The 12,657-nt window shown below is 41.3% G+C and overlaps 1 protein-coding gene across 1 annotated transcript in view; it reads right to left on the bottom strand.

Moving 5' to 3' along the window:
* The window catches only part of LOC118357869 (serine incorporator 5-like), a 74,537-nt gene extending 67,527 nt beyond the window's left edge, over positions 1-7,010 (bottom strand). Inside the window, exon 1 of the mRNA XM_052478938.1 lies at positions 6,791-7,010. Coding sequence (XP_052334898.1) covers positions 6,791-6,823 — 33 coding nt within the window. The 5' untranslated portion in view covers positions 6,824-7,010. The remainder of the gene's footprint in view (positions 1-6,790) is intronic.
* Positions 7,011-12,657: the final 5,647 nt, after the last annotated feature.

The raw sequence follows: 12,657 nt of genomic DNA, 5'->3' as shown, positions 1-12,657 counted from the left end.
GACTATCTGCATTAACCTTTTTTTGCACTAACTTTTTTGATTCATCACATACGCTGCTGCTACTGTTCATTATCTATCTTGTTGCCTAGTCACTTTATTCCTAGTTATATGTACACTACCGTTCAAACGTTCGGGGTCACTTAGAAATGTCCAAGTTTTTGAAAGAAAAACACATTTTTTGTCCATTCAAATAACATCAAATTGATCATAAATACAGTGTAGACATTGTTAATATTGTAAATGACTATTGTAGCTGGAAAGGCTGATTTTTAATGGAATATCTACAGAGGCCCATTATCAGCAACCATCACTCCTGTGTTCCAATGGCACGTTGTGTTACCTAATCCAAGTTTATGATTTTAAAAGGCTAATTGATCATTTGAAAACCCTTTTGCAATTACTTTAGCACAGCTGAAAATTGTTGTTCTGATTAAAGAAGCAATAAAACAGGTCTTCTGTAGGCTAGTTGAGTATCTGGAGCGTCAGCATTTGTGGGTTTGATTACAGGCTCATAATGGCCAGAAACAAAGAACTTTCTTCTGAAACTTGTCAGTCTATTCTTGTTCTGAGAAATGAAGGCTATTTCATGCGAGAAATTGCCAAGAAACTGAAGATCTCGTACAACGCTGTGCACTACTCCCTTCACAGAACAGCGCAAACTGTCTTTAACCAGAATAGAAAAAGGAGTGGGAGGCCCCGATGCACAACTGAGCAAGAGGACAAGTACATTAGTGTCTAGTTTGAGAAACAGACACATCACAAGTCCTCAACTGGCAGCTTCATTAAATAGTACCCGCAAAACAGCAGTCAACATCAACAGTGAAGAGGCGACTCTGGGATGCTGGCCTTCTAGGCAGAGTTGCAAAGAAAAAGCCCTATCTCAGACTGGCCAATAAAAATAAAAGATAAAGATGGGCAAAAGAACACAGACACTGGACAGAGGAACTATGCCTAGAAGGCCAGCATCCCAGAGTCGCCTCTGCACTGTTGAGTTGAGACTGGTGTTTTGCGGGTAATATTTAGCCAACAGTTTTCAGCTGGGCTAACATAATTGCAAAAGGGTTTTCTAATGATCAATTAGCCTTTTAAAATGATAAACTTGGATTAGCTAACACAACGTGCCATTGGAACACAGGAGTGATGGTTGCTGATAATGGGCCTCTGTACGCTTATGTAGATATTCCATTAAAGATCTGCCGTTTCCAGCTACTGTAGGTATTTACAACATTAACAATGTCTACACTGTATTTCTGATCAATTTGATGTTATTTTAATGGACAAAAAATGTGCTTATACTTCAAAAACAAGGACATTTCTAAGTGACCCGAAACTTTTGAACGGTAGTGTACATATCTACCAATTACCTCGTACCCTTGCACTCGATACTGGTACCCCATGTATATAGACAAGTTATCGTTATTCATTAATTGTATATTTATTATTACTTTTATTATTAAATGTTATTTCTTTATTTTCTTTCTCTCTGCATTGTAAGCATTTCACTGTTAGTCTACACCTGTTGTTTACAAAGCATGTGACCAATAACATTTGATTTGATTGATTTGAGTAACAACACCTTAATCGGGTAAATACAGCCCCTGGCATTGGCTACGCTAAATAAAGAGAGGGAGCGAGAGGAAGAGAAACAGAAAGAGAACAGGGGAATGTTGAGCAACCCAAGAGGCATCCATGACCCAAACAGAGGAAATGGAACAAAAAGATAAAAAAGAGACCCAGAGAGTCAGTGATACAGACAGACAGTAGTACACAGAGGAAGAATGTAGTGCAGCCATAACACAGTGCTATCTGATCAATACAATATATTATCGTACTCTCAGTAATGGAACATAGCCACTTCTGTTATACACAGCCATGTTTACCTTTGCCTCCAATAAAAACACACAAATAAAGCATTTAGCTTATAATTGTGTTATAGACAATGGAATACCTGTAGTTACATGGGAAACTTAAATGTGTAGCAGATTTTTTTCATCCAATATTGGATATCAATTATCAAACACATGCATTCAGTTGTACAACTGACTAGGTATACCCCTTCCCCTTTCGTTTGCTGACTGAAGCAGTGGATTACACTCTCTCCCTGTCTTTCGATGTCGCTAGGCTGAACCCATTACCATCAAGCAGACAGACATTTCACAGGGTTTCATCATACTACCGTCTCTACACATGGAACCTCAACCAACACAGAGATGCTCAACATCTAGACGACACTCTTAGAAAAAAGGATTCCAAAAGGGTTCTTCAAAAGGTTATCCTATGGGGACAGCCGAAGAACGCTTTCAGATTCTAGATAGCACCTTTTTTCTAAGAGTGTACACATAAACATACACACTACACTAGGCCTGCTAGCCTAGCTACAGCCCTAGCCAAACTCCCAACCACAACCCCGGGCTCTGTTTGTGACCCTCATCGTAGCCAGTAAAACATTTCAGTTTCAAACTGAATTCAAATCCTCTAATGGTTGCACCTGGTATAAGGACGGTTAAAGGAGTGGTTCACTATTTTACAACTTGATCAAATCAAATCAAGCTTTATTTATACAGCACATTTCAGACATGGGATGGAACAAAATGTGCTTCACAGGAAAAAATGAATAAAACAATGAAATATTTACTACACAACTGTCACGCCTTGGTCATTGTATTTTGTGTTTTCGTTATATATTTGTTCAGGCTAGGGTGTGACATGGGTTTATTGTGTTGTCGTATTGGGGTTTTTGTAGGCATTGGGATTGTGGTTGATTAGGGGTGTGTCTAGTTTAGGCTTGGCTGCCTGAGGCGGTTCTCAATCAGAGTCAGGTGATTCTTGTTGTCTCTGATAGGGAACCGTATTTAGGTAGCCTGGGTTTCACTGTGTATTTCGTGGGTGATTGTTCCTGTCTCTGTGTAGTTTCACCAGACAGGCCGTATTAGGTTTTCACGTTACGTTTGTTGTTTTTGTATTTATTACGTTATTTCATGTATCGTCATTTGTTTCATTAAAGACATGAGTAACCACCACGCTGCATTTCGGTCCGACTCTCTTTCGACAAACGCCGTTACAACAACAAACATAAGAGGATTAAAAAAACTAAAGAACAACAACCAAAAAGCACCCTAAGGAAAAGCTCAATTAAAAAGGTGTGTTTTAAGATCTCTTTCAATATGTCCACAGTTTCAGCCCCCCTCAGGTTCTCTGGCAGGCTATTCCAGAGGCTAGGGCATAGTAACTAAAGGCTGCCTTAAAACCAGCGTAATGTGTGCCCTCCGTCTGGTCTTGGTCAGTACCCACGCTGCAGCATTCTGTATGTTTTGCAGTTGACCAATGGCTTTCTTGGGAAGACCAGACAGGAGAGCATTACAGTAGTCAAGCCTGCTTGTAATAATAGCATGCATGAGTCTCTGTATCAGCCTGTTAAGGGAATTTTTATCAATGATGACTAATTATGTATACATTTCAATCAGGACTGACTAGTCCAAATGTTATTATGTACTGTACATATATGAATTCTCTCTTGCTTCCATTCCCAATTGTATATAATATAGTCAGGAGTTTAGTAACAATGACGGTCTGTTCCTTTGTACAAATGAATGAACTATCTCCAGACTGTCTAGAATGCTGATTTATACTGACTGACCTTGGCTTCAGGCGAGGAGGGAAGGCTAGAGAACTATAGGGCCTCTCTACCAGTGTCATGAAGAGATTTAGAAAACGCTGACGTCATTTTCAGTTTATAACCTGTGGAAAAATGTGTATGTAGTAGTACTCTCTTGAATTAAACGCTGTTACCTGACTTTTAAGACCGGGGCTCTGTCCATTTCTTGTAAAAATATTGGGTCTTACAATCCCATAGAATGCATTGACAGAGTAATTAATTCTGATTGGGAAACAATACAGAGGAATTTAGAATTCCTTTAACACAGCCTAAGAGAGAAACGGCCCACCTTGGCAATGTACCTCAGGTGGTAAAAATCTATTTTGGCTACATTCCTAATGTGTGATTTTAAATTGAGTTCAGAATCTAAAATAGATAGCACTATGTTTTTTACATGCTATTTTATCTTCTTTGCCCTTGAATTCAAATGTGTGGCCAGATTCTCTCTCTGTGATTTGGCTCCAGCAATAATAAGTAAATAGCCACCACAAGCTAATAATCAATGGAAGTGATGGGGGAATGTAAGCATGCTTTCTATGGCCAAATCACCTTTAAGTAACATCAAATATGGAGAGGATTTGAATTGATTTCAAGTGATTCAGACTTTTTTTTTTTTACATGCTCACATGTCCCCATCAGTTTCATTGATGGTTAAATTGTGGTGGTTAAGGTTAGCTGAAGTTCGTAGTTGGTGTTTAAAGAAAAATTAACCATGGCCTACAGTTTCTCTTGACCCATAGACTACTTTCAGGATGAGCAACCATCTAACACAGGGTTTCCCAAACTCCCCAAGGGGTGCACGTTATGTTTTTTGCCCTAGCACTACACAACTGATTCAACTAATCAACTCATCATCAAGCAAAAAACAGGACGAACACCCCTTGGGGTCACGAGGACCAAGTTTGGGAAACACTGATCTAACATCAAGTTGTAAAATAGTAATCTACTAAGAAGCCAAGCCAATCAAAGGCCATAATATCCTGGTTTTAATCAGGGGTTTAGCTCAAGTCTCCCTCCTCCTGTGGAAGCCTGACAGTGTTCACAGCCAGAGGGGTTTTAAAGGAAGACCACCATAATCACTACATCTGTTGTTTCCTAAATGTGAAGCTATAGTCTATGAGCGAGGAGAGACTGAAAAACACACACAATGGCTTTGTTTACGTAGCCATGTTTGTTGGTTCAGTGGGAAACGTTCTGAAACTGTTCCAGTGTCAGATCTCCCTGCCCCAGCGCTAACCTCAACTATTACAGGCTGAAATATCCAGCTGACCTGGGACCAGTGTCTGGATGTAGAGTGGAGCCATGTGGCAAGCCTGAAGTGACAGATGACTGGATGTTTATTTTAATCAGATGCAGGTGTGTGCACATGTGTGTCCGCCAGACTACTGCAGGTGTATGCTGAGTCGGTGTGTGACAACAGTGTGTCCTGACCTCTCATTGCTGTGTTTGCCACCCTCCTGTTCTGTTTCCAGCGTAGCTCAGAGTTACAACTACGTCTATCGGAGTCACCTCTCCGGTCCTGATTCTCTCTGGACTACTTCCCTCCCTGTCCATCTACACCACTGTTTCTGGCCCTCTTCTGCACAGCTCTGGCCAGTTTATCTCCGTCACTAATCTAATCCAAACAGCCAGCCCCCCACATTCAGCCAAAGAGGAAATGAACAGACCACCCGCCGATCACACATACAAATAAGATGGACACACAGGCATAGACACACAGTCAAAACAAACACAAATACACTCACACTCATACACATGTTGATGGGGACAACGCTAATGGGGATCTGTGACAGACAGGATTATCGCATGGCCTGTGTAGCAAGACAATGTTGACTAAAGTGTTTGTGCTTCATTTCTTGCTAACATCAGCCACACACACCGCATGCATGTGCACACATGCACACACACACCAGCCCGTATTTCCTTTGATTCCGTTCTTCATTGAGTGGACTGAAGGGATGGCCCATGAATACATTGGATGAGGGACGTGTCCCTGTAATTAAATTCCTCTGGAGGAGAAACTATTCAGTGTGGTTAGTTAGACTAGCAGGCAGTTATGGAACAATGCCAAAGACAAGGCCTATTCAATGGGACATTGAAGATCTCTGTATCACTGTGTTAAATAAGAACCAGTTTTCTCACATACCAATATGAAGTTATATTAAACTAGATGTGTTAATGGACTTTGGTTGGTTGCTTTGACTTCTGCTGCAATGGTAATTTCTACCTAAATTAGCCCCATGGTCTTTTAATATATAATAATAATAATATAGTCTATATATATATATATATATATATATATATAATATATATAATAATAGTCTTTTCAGCCAGAGAAGCTCTTCTCATCACCTAATGGCTTGACCATATCATTCCCAAATAGACTAAGCGAATAAGTGCGGTTTATTGGATTAAGATGTCTGCTCGTCATGCGAACTCAAAATCATTTCACTGGAAAAGAAGAAATACAGCGACTTGCCCAAAACCTTTAGAACAACACAGCATTACGTCACTGGAAAACTGTGAGATAGTTTCAAAAAATGAATTGGATCAAGCCGGGCACAACCGCAAGGATGTTGGCAGAGGTAACCAGATCGGCAAATGTAGGAACTGAAGGCAAATTAGTGTCACGCACGCCGTCACCGCATGTTAGTTAAACAGTGCGATGACACATTGTTTACAGTAGAAGTGACATCTACAACACAAGCAACAATGTTGCCAGTTTACACAAATGTTAGAGACTCGCTCGCGTCCGATTCAAATCATAACATCTTTGTAGCTGCATCGCGCGCTACTACTCATTTTTGGGAGAAACTGTGGCAGGCTAGATTATCTTCGATGGTCATCCGCAAGAATAGCTAGCTACAGTAACTAGCCAGCTAGCGTTTAGCCAAACAGTTGGAAGCCACACACATTTCGTAAAATACAAAAATGAATTGAAACCTTGAATACGAAATCAAGAAAAAAACAAAATTAGCTAACTAAATTCCGACATTTTACATCAAATGTAGCGTAAGCTACTATACATTATGGAGTTCAATTTGTTAGAAAAAGCAATAACGTTCGCTGGTGGTATTTTTTCCATAAACGTCCCGAGTATAATATCAGTTATAACCACAATTAGTTATTACTCACCTGCCCTATACAGCACGGAGTAGGTCTACACATCTTGTTATGGTTGTCAAAAATTCCCTTTCAGAATTCAGCCCACTTTTCCAGTTCGTTACAGACGGACGTTCTCGCATAAAATTCTACTCAAAGCGCCTGCAGTACGTGTACTACCCCGTCTCTATCTCTCTCTCTTTCTAGCGCCCTCTCTCCTCCCACTGTTTTTACCGTGATGGCGTTACTTGTTACATGCAGGTGCTCATCGCACAGACAAAATGCAAATGCGGCTTGACTCAAAGCGAGTAAAATGCCATAGTAGAGCTACTGTGTAATACATCAATATATGAAGCATTATAAACAGTTAATAAGCACGACAAAAAAATATACTGAATAACTATGGCACATTTAATTTAGATTATTGTATTTTCTTATTTTATTTCTATCTCACATCCGTTTTCGTCACGTTGTTGGGTTCACATAGTTTCTATTCATGATAGTTGTACGCTATTCAATGAGGGGATATACCGTGCAGTCAGAAGGTATTCATACCACTTGATCCAATCCACATTTTGTTGTTACAACCTGAATTCAAAATATATTCAATATTTTTTCTCTTGTCCATCTACACACAATATCTCATAATGACAAAGTGAAAACATATTTGTAGAAATGTTTCCAAATGTATTGAAAATTAAATACATAAATATCTCATTTGCATAAGTATTCACACCCCTGAGTCAATACTTTGTAGAGTGATTACAGTTGGGAGTCTTTCTGGTGAAGTCTCTAAGAGCTTTTCCACACCTGTATTGTACAACATTTGCCCATTATTGTTTTCCAAATTCTTCAAGCTCTGTCAAACCGGTTGTTGATCATTGCTAGACAACCATTTTCAGGTCTTGCCATATATTTTCAAATACAGTGCCTTGCAAAAGTATTCATCCCCCTTGGCGTTTTTCCTATTTTGTTGCATTACAACCTCTAATTTAAATCAAATGTATTTATATAGCCCTTCTTACATCAGCTGATATCTCAAAGTGCTGTACAGAAACCCAGCCTAAAACCCCAAACAGCAAACAATGCAGGTGTAGAAGCACGGTGGCTAGGAAAAACTCCCTAGAAAGGCCAAAACCTAGGAAGAAACCTAGAGAGGAACCAGGCTATGAGGGGTGGCCAGTCCTCTTCTGGCTGTGCCAGGTGGAGATTATACCAGAACATGGGCAAGATGTTGAAATGTTCATAAATGACCAGCATGGTCAAATAATAATTATCACAGTAGTTGTCGAGGGTGCAGCAAGTCAGCACCTCAGGAGAAAATGTCAGTTGGCTTTTCATAGCCGATCATTAAGAGTATCTCTACCGCTCCTGCTGTCTCTAGAGAGTTGAAAACAGCAGGTCTGGGACAGGTAGCACGTCCGGTGAACAGGTCAGGGTACCATAGCCGCAGGCAGAACAGTTGAAACTGGAGCAGCAGCACGGCCAGGTGGACTTGGGACAGCAAGGAGACATCATGCCAGGTAGTCCTGAGGCATGGTCCTAGGCCTCTGGTCCTCCGAGAGAGTGAAAGAGAGAATTAGAGATAGCATACTTAAGTTCACACAGGAAACTGGATAAGACAGAAGAAGTACTCTAGATATAACAGACTGACCCTAGCCCCCCGACACATAATCTACTGCAGCATAAATACTGGAGGCTGAGACAGGAGGGGTCAGGAGACACTGTGGCCCCTACCGATGATACCCCCGGACAGGGCCAAACACGCAGGATATAACCCCACCCACTTTGCCAAAGCACAGCCCCCCTTTTCAACCACCAACTTACCATCCTGAGACAAGGCCGAGTATAGACCACAAAGATCTCCGCCACGGCACAACCCAAGGGGGGGCGCCAACCCAGACAGGAAGATCATGTCAGTGACTCAACTCACTCAAGTGACGCACCCCTCCTAGGGACGGCATGGAAGAGCACCAGTAAGCCAGTGACTCAGCCCCTGTAATAGGGTTAGAGGCAGAGAATCCCAGTGGAGAGAGGGGAACTGGCCAGGCAGAGACAGCAAGGGCGGTTCGTTGCTCCAGAGCCTTTCTGTTCACCTTCACACTCCTGGGCCAGGCTACACTCAATCATATGACCTACTGAAGAGATGAGTCTTCAGTAAAGACTTAAAGGTTGAGACCGAGTCTGTGTCTCTCACATGGGTAGGCTGACCATTCCATAAAAATTGAGCTCTATAGGAGAAAGCCCTGCCTCCAGCTGTTTGCTTAGAAATTGTAGGGACAATTAGGAGGCCTGCGTCTTGTGACCGTAGCGTACTTGTAGGTATGTACCGCAGGACCAAATCGGAAAGATAGGTAGGAGCAAGCCCATGTAATGCTTTGTAGGTTAGCAGTAAAACCTTGGAATCAGCCCTTGCCTTAACAGGAAGCCAGTGTGGGGAGGCTAGCACTGGAGTAATATGATCACATTTTTTTGGATTCTAAACGGAAAGTGGTGCGTGCATATGTATTCACCCCCTTTGCTATGAAGCCCCTAAATAAGATCTGGTGCAACCAATTACCTTCAGAAGTCACATAATTAGTTAAATAAAGTCCAACTGTGTGCAATCTAAGTGTCACATGATATATCACATGATCTCAGTATATATACACCTGTACTGAAAGGCCCCAGAGTCTGCAACACCACTAAGCAAGGGGCACCACCAAGCAAGCGGCACCATGAAGACCAAGGAGCACTCCAAAATGATCAGAGACAAAGTTCTGGAGAAGTACAGATCAGGGTTGGGTTATAACTTTGAACATCCCACGGACCACCATTAAATCCATTATATAAAAAAAGAAAGAACATGGGAACACAACAAACCTGCCAAGAGAGGGCCGCCCACCAAAACTCACAGATCAGCCAAGGATGGCTTTAATCAGAGAGGCAACAAAGATACAAAAGATAACCCTGAAGAAGCTGCAAAGTTCCACAGCGGAGATTAGAGTATCTGCCCATAGGACCACTTTAAGCCGTACATTCCACAGAGCTAGGCTTTACGGAAGAGTGGCAAGAAAAAAAGCCATTGCTTAAAGAAAAAAATAAGCAAACCGTTTGGTGTTTGCCAACAGGCATGTGGGAGACTCCCCAAACATATGGAAGAAGGTACTCTGGTCAGATGAGACTAAAATGTAGCATTTTGGGAATCAAGGAAAACGCTATGCCTGGTGCAAACCTAACACCTCTCATCAACCCGAGAACACGATCCCCACAGTGAAGCATGGTGGTGGCAGCATCATGCTGTGGGGATGTTTTTCATTGGCAGGGACTGGGAAACTGGTCAGAATTTAAGTAATGATGGATGGCTCTAAATACATTGAAATTCTTGAGGGAAGCCTGTTTCAGTCATCCAGAGATTTGAGCCCAGGACAGAGGCTCACCTTCCAGCAGGACAATGACCCAAAGCATACTGCCAAAGCAACACGTGAGTGGTTTAAGGGGAAACATTTAAATGTCTTGGAATGGCCTAGTCATAACCCAGACCTCAATCCAATTGAGAATCTGTGGTATGACTTAAAGATTGCTGTACACCAAATCAAATTATACAACCCCCCCCCATGTCAAGGCCATTTAACTCTTGTGAGTCAACTTCTTGCTCAAAGCCAGGAGCGGGCATGAGACTGATGTTTAGCTTCCTTCTAAGGCTTTTTGCATATTGTGCAGCCCAACTTTGAATTCTGCCATGACAAGCCACTTGTTTTGGGTTATAAAAAAAATGTACCTTGTTTTCCAAACCTTCAATTCTTGAACTGCAGTCAATTGCACCTGCTCCGACCACAGGGGTTATACGTTTGCTTCTTCTTGAACTGCAAATTGCACCTGCTCCGACCACTTCGTCGGTGGATGCACTGGGGGGCGGGATAAATAACGAGGAGGCAACTTGATTTAATGCTGATCGCTTTTACTAGAATGTCTACAGTGCGAACAGTGAAATAAGTCATTAATTATGCCACGAGAGGCAAATAGGTGCCGGAACAAACAAAGTCAAATCTGAGAGGTGCACAGAATCCGACTTAAAATAAGCACGGGATTTAAGTCAAAACTGTAACTTGGCCACTCAGGAACATTCACTGTCTTCTTGGTAAGCAACTCCAGCATAGATTTGGCCTTGTGTTTTAGGTTGTTGTCCTACAGAAAGGTGAATTCATCTCCCAGTGTCTGGTGGAAGGCAGACTGAACCAGGTCTTCCTATAGGATTTTGCTTGTGCTTAACTCCATTCCGTTTATTTTCTATCCTGAAAAATTCCCCAATCATTAACGATTACAAGCATACCCATAACATGATGCAGCCACCACTATGCTTGAAAATATGGAGTGGTACTCAGTAGTGTGTTGTATTAGATTTGCCCCAAACATAACACTTTGTATTCAGGACCAAAATGAATTGCTTTGCCACATTTATTTTCAGTCTTTCTTTGGTGCCTTCTTGCAAACAGGATGCATTTTTTTTGAATATTTTTTCTTCTGTACAGGCTTCCTTCTTTTCACATTGTCAATTAGGTTATTATTGTGAAGTAACTACAATGTTGTTGATCCATTTTCAGTTTTCCACTATCACAGCTGTTAAACTCTGTAATTGTTTTAAAGTCACCATTGGCCTCATGGTGAAATCTCAGAGCAGTTTCCTTCCTATCTGGCAACTGAGTTAGGAAGGATGCCTGTATCTTTGTAGTGACTGGGTGCATTGATACACCATTCAAAGTGTATTTAGTAACTTCACCATGCTCAAAGGGACAGTCCATTTTCAATTGTTTTTTATTTTTACCCATCTACCAAAAGTCCAACTGTGTGCGAGGCATTGGAAAACCTTCCTGGTCTTTGTGGTTGAATCTGTGTTTGAAATTCACAGCTTGGCTGAGGGACCTTACAGACAATTTGTATGTGTGGGGTACAAAGATGAGGTAGTCATTAAAAAATCATGTTAAACACTATTATTGCACATAGAGTGAGTCCATGCAACTTATTAAGTGACTTGTTAAGCACATTTGTACTCCTGAACTTATTAGGCTTGCAGTAACAAAGGGGTTGAATACTTATTGACTCTAGGTATTTCAGCTTTACATTTTTTATTAATTTGTCAAATGTAGAAAAACATAATTTTACTTTGACATTAAGGTGTGTAGGCCAGTGACTCCAAAATTCTAAATTTTAAATTCTGTAACACAACAAAATGTGGAAAATACTTTCTGAAGGCACTGTATGTTGAACAAACTGTGTGTGTGTGTGTGTGTGTGTTTAAAGGGTCATTGTAGAGAAAGAGTTGGGTGTTTGCTTTTCATAAAGTTCTCAGTTCCTTTTGTCTTTTAGGTAACCTGGGTGATGACACTGACTTCCTCTTCTCAGACTCTTCTTTCTTTCTTTTCCACAGAGAAACGCAAACAAGATAGAGGGAGGAATGTTTAGAGAGGGGATGGTTTTCAGTCGGTGTGTGTGTGTGTTTGTGCATGCGTGTGCGTCACATGTATTTGTGTGTGTGTGTGTGTGTGTGGTACAGGACCTTCACATGGATACAGAATGGCATGTCTGAGCACACTCACACAGACAACGTTTTCTTAGTCTTTATGTTGGAAGTCATCTGGGAATCTGAGAGCCTGGGTATGTATTTATTTTGATATAATGTGATGCCGAGAACCAATATCATGTGATATTGAAGTGAAAGTCATATAAGGCAGCCAGTGGTGATTTCAGCATGTATATCTTGGTGGGCAAATAAAAAAAAGTGGGATGCATCCCAGCAAAGACACTACACAACACTAAACAATACATGAATTGCACTGTAACAGTGACAGACAGTGCCCAAAAACTGTTAGGGCCTACATAAAGCTGTCCTAACATCTTACCACTGCTACACCTGGCTATCA

This window comes from Oncorhynchus keta, chromosome 25, assembly GCF_023373465.1.
Source record: "Oncorhynchus keta strain PuntledgeMale-10-30-2019 chromosome 25, Oket_V2, whole genome shotgun sequence".
In the NCBI taxonomy this organism is placed as follows: domain Eukaryota; kingdom Metazoa; phylum Chordata; class Actinopteri; order Salmoniformes; family Salmonidae; genus Oncorhynchus; species Oncorhynchus keta.
This window is presented reverse-complemented; position numbering and strand designations above follow the sequence as displayed.